The 20,441-nt window shown below is 37.5% G+C and overlaps 1 protein-coding gene across 1 annotated transcript in view; it reads right to left on the bottom strand.

The window, feature by feature from the left end:
• The window catches only part of PCCB (propionyl-CoA carboxylase subunit beta), a 104,998-nt gene that overhangs the window by 11,530 nt on the left and 73,027 nt on the right, over positions 1 to 20,441 (bottom strand). Inside the window, exon 10 of the mRNA XM_032333855.1 lies at positions 5,613 to 5,736. Within this exon, the coding sequence (XP_032189746.1) occupies positions 5,613 to 5,736 (124 nt within the window). The remainder of the gene's footprint in view (positions 1 to 5,612; positions 5,737 to 20,441) is intronic.

The following is a 20,441-nucleotide window of genomic DNA, read 5'->3' as shown; positions in this document are numbered from 1 at the left end:
TTATGTCATTTAAAAAACAGAGCCCAGAAAGTTTTACTGGTGAACTCTACAAAACATTTAAGAAATTACACCAATTCTCTAAAATCTCCCAGAAAGAATCAGAGGGAATATTTCCTAAATTATTCTATAAGGCCAGCATTATGCTATTACTAAAACCAGACAAAGACATTACAAGAAAATGCAGACCAATGTCTCTCATTAACACAAACATAAGAATCCTCAACAAAATATTAGCAAATCAAATCTGGCAATGTTATAAAAATAATTATATACCACTTCCAACTAGGATTTATCACAGGTAAGCAGATTCAATGTTTGAAAATCAATTCATGTAATCCATTGCATCAACAGGCTAAAGAAGAAAAATCACATGAACCTATCATTAGATACAGAAAAAGCAATACTAGGAATAAAAGGGCAACTTCTCAACTTGATAAAGAACATCTAACAAAAAAATCTACAGCTAACATTATACGTAATGGTGAAAAACTAGAAGCCTTCCTACTAAGATCAGGTACAAGGCAAAAATGTCCCCTCTCACTACTTTTCAAAGTAGTACTGCAAGTCCTAGCTAATCCAATAAAACAAGAAAATATACAAAAGGTACACAGACTGGGAAGGAAGAAATCAAACTGTCTTTGTTCACAGATAACATAATAATCTACGTAGAAAATCCTAAAGAACTGGCAAAAACACTGCTCAAACTAATAAGCAGTTATAACAAGTTTTCAGGATACAAAGTTAATACACAAAAGTTAATCACTTTCCCATATACCAGTAGTGAATATGAAACTAAGAACACAATACTGTTTACATTACCCAAAAAAGAAACACATAGGCAGAAAACTAACAAAACATATTTTAAGATCTATATGAGGAAAACTACACAACTCTGATGAACAAAATGGAAGAATTAAATAAATGGAAACATATTCCCTGGTTATGGATAGGAAGACTCAATCTTATCAAGAAGTCAGGTATTTCCAACTTACTCTCTAGATTTAACACTATTACAATCAAAATCCCAACAAGTTATTTTGTGGATTATTGACAGACTTATCTAAAGAATATATTGAGGGGCAAAAACCCCAGAACAGCCAACACAATATTGAAAGACAAAATGAAGTTGAAGGACTGATAATACCTAACTGCAAGACTTGCTGTAAAGCTACAGTAATCAAGACATGTAGTACTGGTGAAAGAAAAAACAAATACATCAGTGGAACAGAACAGAGAAACCAGAAACAGACTCACATAAATATAACAAACTGCTTTGATAATAAATAAATAAATAAATAAATAAATAAATAAATAAATAAAACAAAGGCAATATAATGGAAGAAAGACCATCTTTTCATCAAATAGTGCTGGAACAACTGGAAATCCACAAGCAAAAAAATTAATCTAGACACAGACCTTAAACTTTTCACGAAAATTAACTCAAAAATGGATCCAGAGACCTGAATGCAAAACACAAAACTTGAAAACACCTAGAACATAACATAGGAGGAAAACAACTTTGGGTATGGTGGCATCTTCTCAGAGACACTACCAAAGGCATCACCTAGGAAAAAATAATTGATAAGCTGACCTCATTACAATTTAAAATTTCTGCTCTGCAAATGATGCTGTCTAGAGAAATGAGAAGATAACAGTCTGGGAGAAAATATTTGCAAAATATACATGTGATAAAGGAACTGCTATCTAATGTATATAAAAAGCTCTTAAAACTCAACAATAAGAAAATCTGATTTAAAAATGAGCTAAAGATTTAAAAGGGGGGCAGCTAAAGATCTGGACACCTCACCAAAGGAAACAAAAATATACATATGGCAAATAAGCACATGATAAGATACTCCACATCATGTCACAATTCAAATGCACAATTCAAAATGAGAAACCACTACACAAGTATGAGAATGGCCAAAATCCAGAACACTGACTGACAAGATCAAATCCTGGTGAGGATGCAGAACAGAAACTCCTGGTGTGTTAATGTACATTCATCAATTGTAACAAATGCACCACTCTGGTTCAGGATATTGATAGTGAAGTAAGCTGTGCATGTGTGACAGCAGATTGTATATGGGAACTCTGTAGTTTTCACTTAATTTTGCTGTGAAACTAAAGAGCTCCAAAAATAAAATTTATTCTATAAAAAGGATTATACACCATGACCAAGTTGGATGTACTGTAATAATGCAGAGTGGTTCAACATACAAAATATCAATGAAGGACAAAAAACTACACGCTCATTTCAAATGTTGCAGAAAAGGAATCTGACAAAATCTACCAACCCTTCAAGATTAAAAAAAAAAAAAAAAGATTCAGAAAACCAGGAACAGAAGGAAATTTTCTCCCCACGATGAAGGGCATTTATGAAAATTCCATACCTAACATATTCAATGGTGAAAGACAAAGTTCACCCCCTAAGATCAGGACCAAAATAAGGATGCCTGCTTTCACTAATGCTACTCAACAGTGTGCTGGATATTCTAGCCAGAACAACTAGACAAGATAAAAATAAAAAGTAACCAAATTGGAGAGAATGTAAAAATACCTTTTTTGCAAAAAATATGATCCCATATAATATCCCAGAGAATCCACAAGAAGGCTAGTAAAGCTAATAAACTCTGCAAAGTTGCAGGTTGCAGGACCAACAAACAAAAATCAGTTGTGTAGTTGTCTTTCTATACACTAACAACAAACAATCCAAAACGGAAATCAAGAAAGTAATTCCATTTATAATGGTATCTAAAAGAATAGGGCGCCTGGGTGGCTCAGTGGGTTAAGCCGCTGCCTTCGGCTCAGGTCATGATCTCAGGGTCCTGGGATCGAGTCCCACATCGGGCTCTCTGCTCAGCAGGGAGCCTGCTTCCTCCTCTCTCTCTCTGCCTCTCTGCCTACTTGTAATCTCTCTCTGTCAAATAAATAAATAAAATCTTTAAAAAAAAAAAAAAAAAAAAAAAAGAATAAAACACATAAGAGTAAATTTAACCAAGAGGTGAAAGACTTGTACACTAAAAACTACAAAATATTACTGAAAGAAATAAAAGACCAAAATAAATGGAAAGACACGCTATGCTCACAGGTCGAAACATTAAGATGTTAATACCACCTAAAGTGATCTACAGATTCAATGCAAAACTTATCAAAATTCCAACATACTTTTTTGCAGAAATGGAAAAGCCAATCCTCAAATTCATATGGAATTGCAAGGACCCAAAAAGCAAAACCAATCTTTTTTTTTTTTAAAGATTTTTATTTATTTATTTGATAGAAATCGCAAGTAGGCAGGGAGGCAGGCAGAGAGAGGAAGGGAAGCAGCCTCCCTGCTGAGCAGAGAGCCCAATGCGGGGCTTGATCCCAGGACCCTGGGACCATGACCTGAACTGACGGCAGAGAGGCTTAACCCACTGAGCCATCCAGGCACCCCGCAAACCAACTTTAAAAAAAAAACAAAACATGAGACGATTCACACTTCCAATTCAAAACTTAGTACATAAAACTACGGTAATGAAAACCAGCATGTGGATAAACCTAATTAGATCAAGTAAATAGTATTAAGAGTCCAAGAAAAAAAAGTACATCTACAGCCCATTGATTTTTGACAAGGATACCAAGTTATTCAATTGGGAAGGAACTATCTATTCAACAAATGGGTGTTCAGGTAACTGGATTTCTATGTGCAAAAGAATAAAATTGGACCCTTAACTCACATATATGTAAAAATTTACTCAAAATTGATCAAACCTAAATGTAGAAGCTAAGAGCATAAAATTCCTAAAAGAAAACTTAGGGAGAAAGTTTCATGACAGTGGACTTCTCAACAGATACTCTGCGAAGCACAAACAACAAAAATATATTGGACTTCATTAAATTTTACAAATTTTGTGCACCAAATGACATTATCAAGAAAATGAAAAGACAACCTACAGAATGGGAGGAAATACTGCAAATCATATAGCTGATAAGGGTTTAATACCCAAAATATAAAGCATTCCAACAACTCAACAACAAAAATAAATAATTAAAAATGCACAAAGGAATCTAATAGATATTTCTCCAAAGAAGACATACAAATGGCCAATAAGCATATGCGAAGATGCTCAACATCACTAATCATTAGGGAAATTTAAATGAAAACCACCCATTAGGATCGCTATTATCAAAACACACCAGAAAGTAACAAGTGCTAGAGACAATGTGATGTAACTGGAACCCCCTGCTTTGCTAGTGAGAATGTAAAACTGTGCAGCCACTGTGGAAAACAGTACAATGTTTCCGCAACGTAAACATAAAATTACCATATGACTAATGCCACTCATAGGTGTATACTCAAAGGAACTGAAAACAGGGATTCAAATAGATATTTGCATACCGACGTCTATTGCAGTGTTATTCACGATAGCCAAAAGTTGGAAACAACCCAAGTGTCCATCACAGATGAATGATTAAACAAAACGTGGTATACACATGATATGGAATATTACTTAGCCATGAAAAGTTAAAGTTCTGATACATGCTACCATGTTGATGAAACTTGAAAACATTATGCTAAGTAAAATAAATTAGACCCAAAAAGACAACTACTATGTGATTCCACTTACATGGGATATCTAGAATGGGCAGATTCATAGAGAGTAGATTTAGATTATCAAGATCTGGGGGGTAAGGTGAAAAGGAGTCTCTTCCTACTTGAAAAATTTCTGGAAGATAATGGTTACAGCTGCACACAGTGTGAATGTAATTAATGCCACTACATTATACCCTTAAAAATGGTTAAAACGGCAACCTTTGAGCACCTGGGTGGCTCAGTGGGTTAAGCCTCTGCCTTCGGCTCGGGTCATGATATCAGGGTCCTGGGATCGAGTCCCTCATCAGGCTCTCTGCTTGGTGGGGAGCCTGCTTCCTCTCTCTCTCTCTGCCTGCCTCTCTGCCTACTTGTGATCTTTCTCTGTCAAATAAACAAATAAACTCTTAAAAAAAAATCAACCTTTAGATTATTTATATATATTTATATATTATACATGATAAAAAATACTGTTAAAAAAAAACAGAAATAAAAGATGAAGCTGGGTCAATAAGGGAGGGCATATTTCTCCTACACAGGGATTCAAAACAAACCTAAGAAGGAAAACAGGAGATAAGCAGTGTCTACAGTCCCCATGTCACACTTCCACCAACTGTACCCACAGCACAGCCATGAACGAATCTCCAACTGTGTATCAGGCACCACTGAAGACCCCGGAAATAAAACGATGGCGAGGACTCCAACACCCCCACCCTCATGGAGCTCATAGTTCAGTGGGTGAGACAGAAATCTAACTAGGGGGAAACAGAAAGCAGATCTCTGAAAAAATAAAGACCCTCTTGACTCAAAAAAAGAAACTTATCTATAAACCCTTAAAAAATTAAAGAATGAAAGAAGCATTCTGGGATATGAACATTAAAAGAGAAAAGAGCTATTACAACAACACAACAACATCTGAGTTTCTTCTCTGGCCATGGAGGGCTCACTTGAAGAGAAAGCCAGAAGGCAGACACTGTGAGCCCAGGCAGCCCTGGCCCCCAGCTGCCACCCGAGGTGTGTGAGAGCCTCTCCCACCTACCTGAAGCCACCTTAGGTTGGTTGCCAACAATTCCAACGGTCCTCCCATTCATTCTTGCAAAACCAACAACGATATTCTTGGCATAATTGGGCATGATCTCAAAAAATTCTCGCTCATCAACAACCTGCAGGGATAAATTTACACCTGAGCTCAAAATGATAAAGAACCAGAGAGAACTACATTACAAAATGACAGGCATTTACATTGCAGAATGACAAAGCTGGAGAGCCCCCACCCACCACAGGGTCTGTAAGCATGCAGGGAGGGCAGCACCTCTACCCTGCTGGGGAGGATAAACCAGTGCTCTGTTTTTAAAGGTTCCATTTGAATTTGGCATTATTTTACTCTTTTAACCTTACTTTGAAATCATTTTAAACTTACATAAAAATTTCTGGAACAGTTAAAAAAAAAAGTATATATACCTCACCTAGATAATCCATTTAACATTTTACCACAGATGTTTTAATTTTCCCTCTCTGTCCCACCCACATCTCCTCTCTCTCCTATGTATCCATATAGATTTTTTCTTCTCTTTACATATGTACATTTATACACACAATTTTTCTCCTGAATTTTTTGAGAGTAAGCTACAGACATGATGCCACTTTACCTCTAAGTACCTCAGTATGTATCTCCTAAGAACAAGGACATTCTCATGTAACTGCAGTGAGACTGTCAAAATCAGGAAACTAATACTACTATTATAAACCCTTGTTCAAATTTTGCCAGTTATTCCAATAACTCTTTATAGCAACAAAAATCTGGTCCTAGAATCTAACGGAAGAGCACCAGTCCCTTCTTTTAGCCTCCTTTAATATCCGCCCCCTCAGTCCTTTTCTTTATGATCAAGACATCTTTGAAGATCATAGATTGGTCATTTGGTTATTTGTCTTCAATTTGGGTTTAATATTTCTTCATATTTAATTTCAGGGTGAGCATTTTTGGCAGAGTATCACAGAAGTGACCCTCTCAGTAAATCACATCAAAAGGCACATAATGGGACACCTGGGTGGCTCAGTTTTGTGTCCCATTCCTGATCAGAGCTTAGGTCTTGATCTTAGGATCGTGGGTTCAAGCCTGGTATTGGGTTCCATGCTGGGTGTGGAGCCTACTTTAAAGGAGGGGAGGAGCATAATGTCAATTTGGCCATTAATGGTGGGAACATATGCAAGTCTCTCTCCTGCAAATTTCTTACTTTTCCACTTTTATTAAGTACACTGTGGGGAAATTCTTAGAAATGTAAAAATCCTATTTTTCATCACACTTTCACCCACTAGCTTTAGCACTCATGACTCTTCCCTGACACAATTATTGCCATGGTAGCTGTCGAATGGGGATTTCCCTAACCCCATTTATTAGTTGGCATTCTATTATCAAAAAGGTCTCTGTCTTTCCCATTTATTTACATCATCCACAAGTATGAACTTAGGAATTCTTGTTTTATTATGTGGACTGTAATCTTTATCATTATTTTATGTTTAAATCGCTCCATAGTTGCCAGAGAGAGCTCATTCAAGAGGGTTCCTGTGCCACTCTGATGTCTCTCCATCACTCACTGAGCACTGTCACATTCTGGAATTGCCTTACTTTCAGGTTCATCTTGTACTTTTTCTTGCCCCAAGCCCAGAATCAGCCATCTCTCCAAAGGGTTCAGATCCCTTTGGGACTGGGAGTTGGGGGATAAGACTGCTTTTAAAAAGCTGTCCTAGAGGACAGAGCTAGGAAATCCACAGATACACACACACACACACACACACACTTATTTCTAAAAGTAGTGTGAAAACACTGAGTTCATACTAATAGCTCCAATTCTCATCCAATTCAACCACAGGACTCACTCTAATTTACCCCTTACCATATTCAGAACTTTTTCCTACAGTAAACCCTGGACTCCCATTATCCTCAAAATGGACTTATTTAATCCTCAAATACAGAGAAACTGGTTTCAGAAATGCTACCCCAAATGACTGAAAAAAAAAAAAATTCAGTATTGCTTTACAACTATTTGTCACTGGACTAAAGGTATATAGTCAAAATACTGTGTTCAAAAGTTACTCATTTGAAACACAGGTTCAATTTGTTTTTATTGTACCTGTAAGGTTTTCCCTCAGTCTTGATTTTTTTAAATTTGTAAACATTAACATAATTTATCATCACTCCCCATCCCTTCCACCCTAATTCTACCCACCCTATCATTAATCTCATTTTCTGATTTATCTCTTATGCATATATTACAGAAATGAGTAGATACATGTATACCTTTTTAGTTCCCACTTCTGTTTAAGAAGGAAAGTAACCTACTACAGATACTCTTTAGCACCTCGGGTTTCTTCACTTAAAAATATATCCCAAGAATCACTTCCTATCAGCACAGAGATCACGTTTGCTCTTTTTCCTGCCTAGGACTCTACTGTGTGTGTGCATGTACCAAAGTTTACTCAACTAATCTCCCATGTGTTGCTTACATTATTTTAAATTCAAGTTGCCTACATTATTTTGCAATTGCAAATAACACAACAGTAGTAACCTTGTATGTCTATAATACTGGATGATGAGAAGTGTATCTTCAGTGTAAATATCTTCTAGGGGTGGTATCCCATTCCTGACACCGATAGCTGGGTTGCCTCACTGTCCTCAAATGTCTTCTCAGGACTGTCAGTACCTTTTAGGAAGGCCCCCATGCTACATTCTTTCCCTCAGTGGCTGGCGTGGTCTCCTTCCTTGTTCACAGCTGAATCTGAAGAGTTAGTGAGTTCTTCCCCGAACCTGACCAAGTCTCCTGTCAAGGGCAGGGTGGGTGTGGGAGCACCTTTGACTCTCACTCACCACTCCCTCTCCCTTTGCACTCAATGTTTTCTTTGTCTGTTTTCTGGGTTCACATGTAAATAATACCCACTTAGTCTTAGAAATTACCATATACCTTTCCCAGCAATTTATGAGAGTCGGCTCTGCCAGACTTACCAATAGAAAATGTTTTCAAGTTGTTTATTTTTTGCCAAACTGACAGATGAGAAATGATGACTCAGTGTAATTTTAATTTGCATTTCCAACATAATGAGTCAAGTTGAAAATCTTTCCATATGTTTAAGGTCCATTTTATATATATTTTTGTGAGCTATCCATGGTTTCTTATTTATCAATTTCCATCTTTACTTCTTCAATTTGTAAGACTTTTTTTTTTTTTACATATTAAGGCATATTAAGACATACTAAGTCTTTTTTTTTTTTGAAGATTTATTTGAGAGAGAGAGACAGACAGAGAAAGATAGCATGAGCAGGGGAACAGGCAGGGGATGGGGAGAGGGAGATTAACTGACTGAACCACCCAGGCACCCTGGGATATTTGTCTTTTATTTGGGACCTACGTTGCAAATATTCCCTCCCACTTTGTAGCTTGTCTTTTGACTTTCTTTATAGATTTTTGCTATGCAGAATGGGATTTGTATTGTATTGTATTAATCACGTTTAAGGCAAGTATTTGTTTCTACCTATGGCTCCTTGGATTTCCCATAGTTTCTGCTTTATAAAGTCCATGGTTTTATCATTTGGGACATAGATTTTTTTATATCACCATTATGAATCATAGCTTTTAGCATGTAAAAACAACTTTCCTTGTCATATTTAAAGCTTGAATTTTACCTCATCCAATATTAAGATCACAAATGCTGCTATGTTGTTTCTGTTCTCTGGTATACCTCTTGCCCATCCCTTATTTTTACCTTTTTAAAATCATTTTAAGTGTCTCCTATATACCACATATAGCTGGTCTTGGTTTATGAGAGAAATTAAAACTCTTTTTCTTTTAATAAAGGAAATAAGTAAGTTTAATAAGCTAAGCCATTCATATTTATTCACATAAAAGATTTGATTTTTACTCTATAATTATTTTCTATGAACCATGTTATATTTGCTGTTTGTGTATTTATACTGTTATTTATAAAGTTTATATATATATATATTTTTTTAAGATTTTATTTATTTATTTGACAGAGAGAGAGATCACAAGCAGGCAGGGAGGCAGGCAGAGAGAGGAGGAAGCAGGCTCTCCGCAGAGCAGAGAGCCCGATGCGGGGCTCGATCCCATGACGCTAGGATCATGACCAGAGCCGAAGCCTGAGGCTTTAACCCACTGAGCCAACCACGCGCCCCCAAAGTTTCTATTTTTTATCTAGTGGGTACTTTTGTAATTATACCTATTTTATAAGCCTTCATCTGTTGATTATTTACTGTTTTATTAACTGGGTTGTCTATTTATAACAGTATCTGTTGATTCACAATAATCAGTGAACGTAGTCTGCTATACTTTCTTCTTCCTTCTCCTCCCATTTTTTCAGCTGCATTTTTTCTGCAACTAAAACACAGCATTTATATATTGTCTCCTACCCTCATTTCCAGCCCTGCTTTAGTCTTAGACTTATAATTAAATAAAACCATTAATCCTCTCATCAAAATTTCTCCTTGGAAATCTCTTGCTTGGATGACGCTCATCTGCTAGAAGATTCCTCAAGAAAAGCCTAGGGACAGAGTATTCCCTCAGTTCTTGCATATTTAAAACTGGTTTTCTTTTTTTTTTTTTTTTTAAAGATTTTATTTATTAATTTGACAGAGAGAAATCACAAGTAGACGGAGAGGCAGCCAGAGAGAGAGAGAGAGGGAAGCAGGCTCTCTGCTCAGCAGAGAGCCTGATGCGGGACTCGATCCCAGGACTCTGAGATCATGACCTGAGCCGAAGGCAGCGGCTTAACCCACTGAGCCACCCAGGCGCCCCTAAAACTGGTTTTCTTTAGTCTTAATATATGAACATCAGCTTGGCAAGATATAAAATCCTTAGTCTCATAATCTCTCCTCAAGTCTCCTGAAAGTACCTTTCCATTGTTGCCTTGTTTTAGGTGCTGCTTTTGAGAAGTCTGATGCTACTCAGTCTCTCCTCTTTGTAATGTAGAGGAAATTTCTGCCTCCAAGTCCTGAAGATTTTTTATTTTAAATATCTAATACTCACACTTGAATTTTTACTCAAGTTTTACCAAAGGTTAATTTTCCAAGGTGCTCAGTGGGCTTTTTCATTAGGTAGCTCTAGGTCTTATTTTATATAGGTTTTCTTAGAACACAGTTTTAAACATTAATTCAGGTCTTGGTTTTCTTTCTTAGTCACTCCAATTACATCTATATTCACTCTTTGCTTATCATCTACTTAAATCACTTTTTTACCTTTTTATCTTCAATTTCTTGGTTTTTCCCACTTTCCTTCAGTGTTCCTTATTAAAGTTCATTCAATTGAATTCTCCCTAAAACACTTTCTGTCTTCATGTCTGATAAATAATTCTGGTTCCCCCCCACCACCCATTTTAATTCAATCAGCTCTAACTTTACATCTATTTCATGTCCGTTTTGTCATGAATTTCTAAGTTTCTGGTTTTCATAACCTCAAATACTTCCTTGAAGCTACTGAACTCAGACTGCAGTATGATCATCTACTTCATGGTTAACTTTATAGCAAAGGATGTTTTCTCAATTGAAGTTTTTTATTCTCTTTCTATTTTAATAAGCTTTATATAAACTATTTGTATCTGTGCATTTTGTTCACAGAGTTGACAGTGGGATGGCAAACATGACTCCCAGTTCAAGAGCCTCCCGTCTGTCAGTACGGCGAAGTGCCATTTAGCTAACGCACATCTTGATTTTAGGGAGAGGTAAGGAAAAGGCTAATAGCTTCCTCAATATTTGTGGTTTTTATCTTGTAGACACATAAATCTACCTCGCTTCATTTTTCCTTCACTTCACAATTTCCAAAAACGCCTCTCCCTTCCTTCTAACAGGTCTTCCCCAGAAGCAATGCCCTTCCATAACTGCCTCCTTGATTCCTGGGTCCATGTTTAAGTCCCTCCCCTGAAGTTACTGCTGACCTAACAGGACTCTTTTCCAGTATTTTTCACTCTTACAGTGAACTTCCTCTTCCTGAGAGTAATTTTACCTAAATTCCCTTCTCTTTCTTCTGTGCAGTTTCTCAACACTCCAGCTCTCCACAGAGACGTGTAGTAGGAAGTCAAGAAATAGACCAACTAGAAATTGGGAGTCTTTCTTATTGTTAATTGAAGTTTGTAGTTTCGTGCCTCTGGGCTACATTAAAGCCATAAAAATGATAGTTCTGATTGTTGTTCTTATTGACCTATACAGTTCTTAAAGGATATGTAGAGTTCTGGACTTAGGAGACCACCACTAAGCTTGGCTATCTAGAAAGCTCTCTTTTTTAACTTTTTAAATATTCATACTCACTGACCTAATTCCATTGCTGGGTTCCAAGCCAATGGATACACTCACAAAAATATACTCGGATACACACAGATGTTCAGTATAGCACTGCTTATAAGAGCAAAACCTAGTGGATCTAAATGTCCATCAGCCGGAAAATGTTCTACCCATAAAATGGAATACTATACAGTCATTACAAGAAATGAGGTAAATCTGTATGACCAGATACAAAAAGAAACTGAAAAAGAGCAAAGTGTGAAAATGTATAATACAATGTTTTTTGAGTTAGAAGTAAATATATGGATACAATATTTGGCATGTAATAATTTTTTTGGAAAAATAGACACAAAACTTCATAGCGCTTACCTCTGGGAAATAAGACAGATATGAAGGAAGGAAAAAGAAAAAGATGTGCATTTCATTTTACCTGTTTCTGTAATTAAAGTTTTCCTATGTACATGTTATTTGCTTGATTTTTAAAGCATTAAGAGTGAAACAGAGACTGCTAAGTAGCGATCAAAAATTCAACTTCCATATCTACCACTGTAACAGAAAGGATGGGCAAATGGCTACATTTTCCCAGCATCCCTTGCAACTAGATGTGGCTATTTGTGTTCTCTACAATGGACTTAATTATAATATCACACATAAAAAAATAAAAAATATATATTAAACTACTAGTTCAAAAATTTGAGGGAAGAAAGATAACTGAAAGAAAGCAGAATATAAAAGCAGGGCGCCTGGGTGGCTCAGTGGGTTAAGCCGCTGCCTTCGGCTCAGGTCATGATCTCAGGGTCCTGGGATCGAGTCCCACATCGGGCTCTCTGCTGAGCAGAGAGCCTGCTTCCCCCTCTCTCTCTCTCTGCCTGCCTCTCCATCTACTTGTGATTTCTCTCTGTCAAATAAATAAATAAAATCTTAAAAAAAAAAAAAAAGAATATAAAAGCAGATAACAGAGCTTTTAAAAAGAAACAGGAAGGGCGCCTGGGTGGCTCAGTGGGTTAAGCCACTGCCTTCGGCTCAGGTCATGATCTCAGGGTCCTGGGATCGAGTCCCGCATCGGGCTCTCTGCTCGGCAGGGAGTCTGCTTCCTCCTCTCTCTCTCTCTGCCTGCCTCTCTGCCTACTTGTGATCTCTATCTGTCAAATAAATAAATAAAATCTTTAAAAAAAAAAAAAGAAACAGGAAAATTAAATTGAAAAAGTTATTCTCTGAAATAGATTAACAGAACAGATCAACTACTAGGTAACCTATCAGGAAAACATAAAACAGGTTCTGGTTCAAAAATGGCAATACAGGGAGACCCTAAACACAACTCCCCCATGAATGCACAAATCTACACCCATTTCTATAGCAATTCCTCTTAAAGAACTGAGGGCTAACTGAACACCTTCTGCCCAACAAAAGATAGATTACAGAAGGCAAGAGAGACAGATACTTGGCAATGAAGAGAACCTCCATCCCCCAAATGATGTGAACTGCAGTGGGGAGGGAAAGGCCACAGTCTAAAAGGGCAACTGGAATATAAAGAAACCAGTCCTAGAACCCTGCTAAACAGCAGAGGAGCTGCTGACACTCTCTCCAGATCAAAAGAGCTGGCAAGTGCCACACTGAAGTTCCTTTCCACTCTGACAACACAGCTCAGAGCAGGTCTGGGCACCATAGCTGGCCTACTGGCTAAGTGAGCCCTGGATGTCCTGGCACAGGAAAACAACACAGTTTAAAAGGGAAACTAGAATATAAAAGATCTACCTCTAGAACTCTATCAAACAGTGGGAAGAACTGCTGGGACAGAGGGTGGGTAAACACCACAGTTTATACTCTGCCTCTACCTTGACAGCATGGACAAGAGTAAGATCCAGGAGTCCTGGTGGCAGCAGAATCTGTCCCACCAAGACAGCCCCAGCACAGCATACACCAAGATATCCTAGGTCACCAATCACTACAGCTCCAGCCATCTCACCAAGGTAACAAAGGTACAAAGCACCACAGATCACTCCCAAGCCCTCAACATCTTGGATTCAGATTACTTGCTAGGGCATCTCCAATGCTGAGTACTTCAGGAACCCCAGCCAACACCTCACCTCATCTGCAGGTGCCCCCTGCACTGAACACCCCAGGACATCCTGGCTCACACCTAGTTCAACTTCAGCTGTCCTGCCAAGGAACCCTCTGGGTAGGGAACCCTTTGGGTAAAGAACCCCAGGACCACCCTGCCCCATACATACTTCAGCTCCAGCCATCCCACCACAGCAGCCCCAGCAGAGTGCCCTGGGACCCCCAACCAATCCAGCCACATCTCCAGAAAGTCAGCCAAAGGCAACAGGCACACATAAGACCATTCCCTAAAGTGCAGAAGTAGTTGTTACACAGAATTCCCAGAAACAAACACAAAAATCAAGCAAAATTAGGAGACAGAGGAATATCCCAAATAAAACACCACCACCAGGAGCACCTGGGTGGCTCAGTCTCCTCTCAGTCAATTAAGCATCTGCCTTGGGCTCAGGTCCTGGTCCCAGAGTCCGGGGATTGAGCCCCATGTCTGGCTCTCTGCTCAGTGAAAGCCTGCTTCTCCTCCCCCTGCCATTCCCCCTGCTTGTATTCTCTCTCTCTCTCTCTCTCTCTGAAATAAATAAAATCTTTTAAAAAAAAAGTCACCAAACCTCAGAAAAAGAGGTAATGCAGTCTCACCAGATTGGAGAGAAGAGGAGTTGAACTTAATGAGAACTTCAACAAAAAGAAAATTTTAAAAAGAACCAATCAGAGTTGAAGAATAAAAAAACTGAAATGAAAACATACTAGAGGGAATCAACAACAGACTAGAGGATGCAGAAGAATGGGTCAGTGAAGTGGAAGACATGGTACTCGAAAGCATTCAAGATGAACAGCAAAAAGAAAGAATTTTTTAAAATGAGGACAGTAAAGGAATCTCTTGGACAACATCAAGCAAATATTCAGATTATAGGGATTCCAGAAGGAGAAGAAAGGGAGGGGCAGAAAATTTATTTGAGGAAATAATAGCTGAAAACTTCCCTAATCTGGGGAAGGAAACAGACATCCAGATTCAGGAAGCACAGAAGTTCCAAACAAGATAATCCCAAGGAGGTCCATGCCACAATATAATAATAATTAAAATACAAAAGATTAAAAATAAAGAGAATTTTAAAAGCAGAAAGAGAGAAGCAACTAGTAACATAAAAGGCAACCTCATTAAGGCTATCGGCAGATTTTTCAGCACAAACTTTGCTGAAACTCAGAAGAGAGTGTCATGATATATTCAAAGTGCTGAAAGGAAAAACCTACAACTAAGAATACTGTACCAGTCCAGACTATCACTCAGAATTGAAGGAGGGATAAAGAATTTCCCAAACAAAAGCAGTCTGACAAGAAATGTTAAAGGGACTTCAAGTGGAAAAGAAAAGGCCAAACTAGGAGAAATTTACAAAAGTAAAAAATTTCATGAGCAAAAGCAAACACACAGTAAGACAGTACAGCAATCATTTATAATGAAGGTTGAAAGACAAAAGCAGTAGAGTAAATTATAACTAAAAAGTTCAGGGGGCCGCTGCCTTCGGCTCAGGTCATGATCTCAGGGTCCTGGGATCGAGTACCACATCGGGCTCCCTGGTCAGCAGGGAGCCTGCTTCTCTCTCTCTCTCTCTCTGCCTGCCTCTCTGTCTACTGTGATCTCTCTCTGTCAAATAAATAAATAAAATCTTAAAAAAAAAAAAAGTTCAGGGGACTCAAAAAATAAAAAGATATAAAATATCATATACATAAAACATGGTGGGTGACAGTAAAAATGAAGCTCTTTTAGAATGTCCTCATACTGTATACTTAGGAATGTTACATATGAACCTCATGGTAACCACAAACCAAAAAACCTATAATAAACACACAAAAAAATAAAGGGAAAGAAAGCCAACCATGACACTAAAGAAAGTCATTGATCACAGTTAAAAAAAAAAATATCCAAGAGAAGAAAGGACAGAGAGCTATAAAAACAACCAGAAAACAATGAACAAAATGGCAACAAGTACATACCAATAATTTCTTTAAATGTAATGGTTTAAATGCTTCACGTGAAAAGGAATGGATTAAAAAAAAGAAAAACAAGTCCCATTTGTATTCCATCTACAAGAAAACTCATTTCATACCTAAAGACAAAGACACACTGAAAATGAAAGGATGGATGAAAATATTACATACGACTGGAAGAAAAAAAAAACCAGGGTAGCAATACATATATCAGATAAAATAGACTTTAAAACAAAGACTGTAACAAGAGACAAAAAAGACCATTACATAATGATAAGGGAACCAATCCAACAAGAAAATATAACATTTTAAGTATCTATGCACCCAACACCAGAGCACCTAAATACATACAGCAAATATTAATGGACATAAAGAAATTGATAATTACAGTAATACTTTAACACTTCATTTATACCCCTGGATAGATCATCCAGACAGAAAAATCCATGAGCAAATAGTACCCATAAAAAACACGTAAGAACAGACTAACATGGAACATTCCACCCAAAAAATAGAATACATGTTCTTTTCAAGAGCACATGGAACACTCTCAAGAAGAATGAACAAGACTGAAATATCTTTTCCAACTACCACAATATGAAATTAGTAATCAATTACCAGAAAAAGGAAAGGTAAAAAAACCACAAACACACGGAGGCTACAACATGCTACTAAACAACCAATGGGTCAACAACAACAACAACAAAACCACAAACACTGAGAAAATTTAAAAATACATTAAGAAAACTGAAAATACAATGGTCCAAAATCTTTGGGACACAGAAAAAGCAGTTCTAAGAGGGAAATTTACAGAGATACAGTCCTATCTCAGAAACAAGAAAACTGTCAAATAAACATTCTAAACTTATACAGGAGCTTAAAAAAAAAAAAAAGAACAAAGTCCAAAGTTAATGGGCAGTGGCAGGAGGGGGTGGGGAGGGTTGATAAAGATCAGACAGAAATAAATGGAGACTAAAGAAAGAAAAGAAAAGAAAGATCAATGAGGGACTTCTGGGTGGCTCAGTCAGTTAAGCATTTGTCTTCGCCTCAGGTCGTGATCCCAGGTCCTGGGATCAAGTCCCACACTGGGCTCCTTGCTCAGCAGGGAGCCTGCTTCTCCCTCTGCCAGCTGCTTCCCCTGCACATCCTCTCTCTCTCTCTCTCTCTCTGACAAAATAAATAAATAAACAAAATCTTAAAAGAAAAAAAAGATGAAACCAGAGCTGGTTCTTTGAGTAAACAAAATAAACCTTAGCCATCAAGGAAAAAGAAAAAGAGGACACAAAGAAATAAAATGAGAAATAAGTAATAACCTACACCATAAACATACAAAGGATTATAAGAGACTACTTGGAAAAATTATGTGGACAAATTGGACAACCTAGAAAAACATGGATAATTTCATAAAAACATATAATCTTTCAAAACTGAAGCAGGAGGAAATTAAAAATCTGAACAGACCAATTACTAATAAAACAACTGGTAATCAATGAACTCCCAATAAACAGAAGTCCAGCACCAAAGGGATTGACAAGGGAATTCTACCATACATTTAATTAATACATATTCTCCACAAAGTACTCAAAAAAAGAGGAAAGCCTCTAAATACCATCTGCACAGCCAGCATTACCCTCATATCAAAACCAAAGACTTCACTAAAAAGGAAAACTATAGGCGACTATCCCTGATCAATACAGATGCAAAAATCCTCATTCACAGGATCCTCATTAACAGGATCTTCATCACAAACAAGTGAGATTTGTTCTGGGGACACAAGAGTGGTTTGGTATGCACAAAATCAATCAATGTGCTACACCATATTAACAAAATGAAGGATAAAAATCATGTGACCATCTCAGCAGATATAGAAAAGGCATTTGGCAAAATTCAACATCTGTTCATGATATAAATGCTCAAGAAAATGAGTGTAGAGGGAACATACCTCAACATAATAGAAGCTACATATGAAAAACCCACAGCTAACATCACACTCAATCGTGAGAAACTGAGAGTTTTTCCAGTAAGATCAGGAACAAAGGTCTCTACACTCACATTTTATTCAATATAAAACTGAAAATACTAGCTGTAACTATCAGACAAGAACTAAAAGTCATCAAAATTAGTAAAGAAGAAGTAAAACGGTCATGATTTGCAGATAAAATGATACTACACAGAGAATATCCTAAAGACTCCATCAAAAACTATCAGAATAGATTTATTCAGTAAAGCTGCAGAATACAAAATTAACATACAAAAATCTTTTGTACTTCTATATACTAATAACAAAGTAGCAGAGAAATTAAGAAACTAATTTCATTTACAACTGCACCAAAAAGAATAAAATGCCCAAGAATAAACTTGGCATGAGGTGAAAGACGAGTAACCCTGAAAACTAAAACACTGACAAAAGAAATTAAAGATGACACAAACAAATGGAAAGATATTCCATGCTCATGGATTGGAAGAATAAATATTGGTAAAATGCCCATGTTACCCAAAGCAACCTAAAATTTCAATGCAATCTGTACCAAAATAACAACAGTAGTTTCACAATACTAGGATAAATTATCCTAAAATTCATTTGGAACCGCAAAAGACCCATAGCCAAAACAATCTGGAGAAAGAACAAAGCTGGGGATGGCACAAAGCCAGATTTCAAATTATACCACAAAGCTGTAATAATCTAGACAGTATGGTACTGGCAAAAAATAACAAACAGATCAGTGGAAGAGAACAGACAGCCCAAAAAATAAACTCTCACTTACAGGGTCATTTAATCTATGATAAATGGGGGAAAAAAGTTTCTTCAATAAATGGTATGGAAAACCAAACCACCATGTTGAAAAGAATCAAACTGGACCACTTTTTAAACCATAGACAAAAAGATACCTAATTAATTGAACACCTAAATGTGTGACCTGGAGGCATCTGGGTGGCTCAGTGAGTTAAGTCACTGCCTTCAGCTCAGGTCATGATCTCAGGATCTTGGGATCAAGCCCCACATCAGGCTCTTTGCTCAGCAGGACCATGCTTCTCCCTCTCTATCTGCCTGCCTCTCTGCCTACTTGTGATCTCTGTCTGTCAAATAAATTAAATAAATAAATAAACAAACAAACAAACAAATGTGAGACCTGAAACTATATCGCTATTAGAAGAAAGCCAGTAATTTCTTTGACCTCAGGCTTAGCATCATTTGTCTAGATGTGTCTCCTCAGGCAAGGGAAAAAAAGCAAAAATAAACTATTGGGACTACCAGAATAAAAAAGCTTTTGCACAGCAAAGGAAATGATTAACAAAACTAAAAGGCAATGGGAGTAGATATTTGCAAATTATATATTCAACAAGGGGTTAATATCCAAAGTATGAAAAAACTTACACAACTTTGACACCAAGATACCAAACTATATACATATATATATATACATATATATATATATGTATATATATATATGAAGATAAACTGAAGGAGGAGGGAGCTTCCATAAGCCGGCTATTGGAAAGTGATATATTATCAGCAAAGTGCAAAATCACCTAAAAGTCTGCTTAGATGAGGGATGTCCCCACCTGAAAGGCACTTAGGTGGCGAAGGAGAGCAGAATCCTAGGTGGGACACTGTGGTCTCAGGAAAACCAGGGATGCCTGAGTGCAGCAGAGGTCCCAGACATCGGAGCAGCAAATCCAGGTGCATTCGGGGAAGTGAGGAGTGGGCTATCAGCTCCAAGCTGCCATAAACCGTGAACCATGGCTCAGTTGGGAGACTGCTCTCCAAGCAGGGGCCCAGCAAGATCAGAACCTCAGAAAGATGCTCCACTCCCTCCGCCAGGAGGAGCAGCAGGGGAGCACACCACAGGATTCTGCTAAATTTGGAGATTTGAAAGGTGTAGCATCCCTGAGATAAAAATGCTCAGTTACGGGCTGGGTAAACACGGAGGCAAGAGTGACTGACTGCTTTTCCCTGAGGGTGCACAGATGAGTGGAAGGGTGGGAGCTTTTGGTTCTGGGCTGGAGATCGGGAGGCTGCCATTTTCATTCTCATCCTCTAAAATACCTCAGAAAGCCTTCAGGGAACAAAAGCTGTATAGAGCAAGCTGGAGGCACTGACTTAACCCGGCCCCCTGGCAAGGGCACTGGAACTCCCCTGAGGCAAAGACACCTGAGAATCAGTACAACAGGTCCCTCCTCTGGAAGATCAGCAAGAAAATCTGGCTAACGCCAAGTTTAATGATCACACAAAATTGCAAAACTCCAATGCTGGGGGGAAATAGTATATAGAATTCATGGTTTTTCCCCCATGATTCTTTAGTCTTTCCATTTTTTTTTTCTTTTTCCTTTCCAACCAATTCTTACTTTAACAACTTTTTAAGGTCTTTTTTAATTGCCATTTTCACAGTTAGGTTCTAGTCTCTCATTGTATTTAATTTTATTCATATATATATAACTTAAATAATATACATATAATTTTAATAATTATATATACTTTAATAATATATATATAATATATATATAACTTTATTCATATATAGATAGATAGATAACTTTTCC

Source organism: Mustela erminea, chromosome 1 (genome assembly GCF_009829155.1).
Source record: "Mustela erminea isolate mMusErm1 chromosome 1, mMusErm1.Pri, whole genome shotgun sequence".
NCBI classification, from domain to species: domain Eukaryota; kingdom Metazoa; phylum Chordata; class Mammalia; order Carnivora; family Mustelidae; genus Mustela; species Mustela erminea.
Note: the sequence above shows the minus strand (reverse complement) of the source record. Positions and strands in the feature narration are given on the sequence as shown.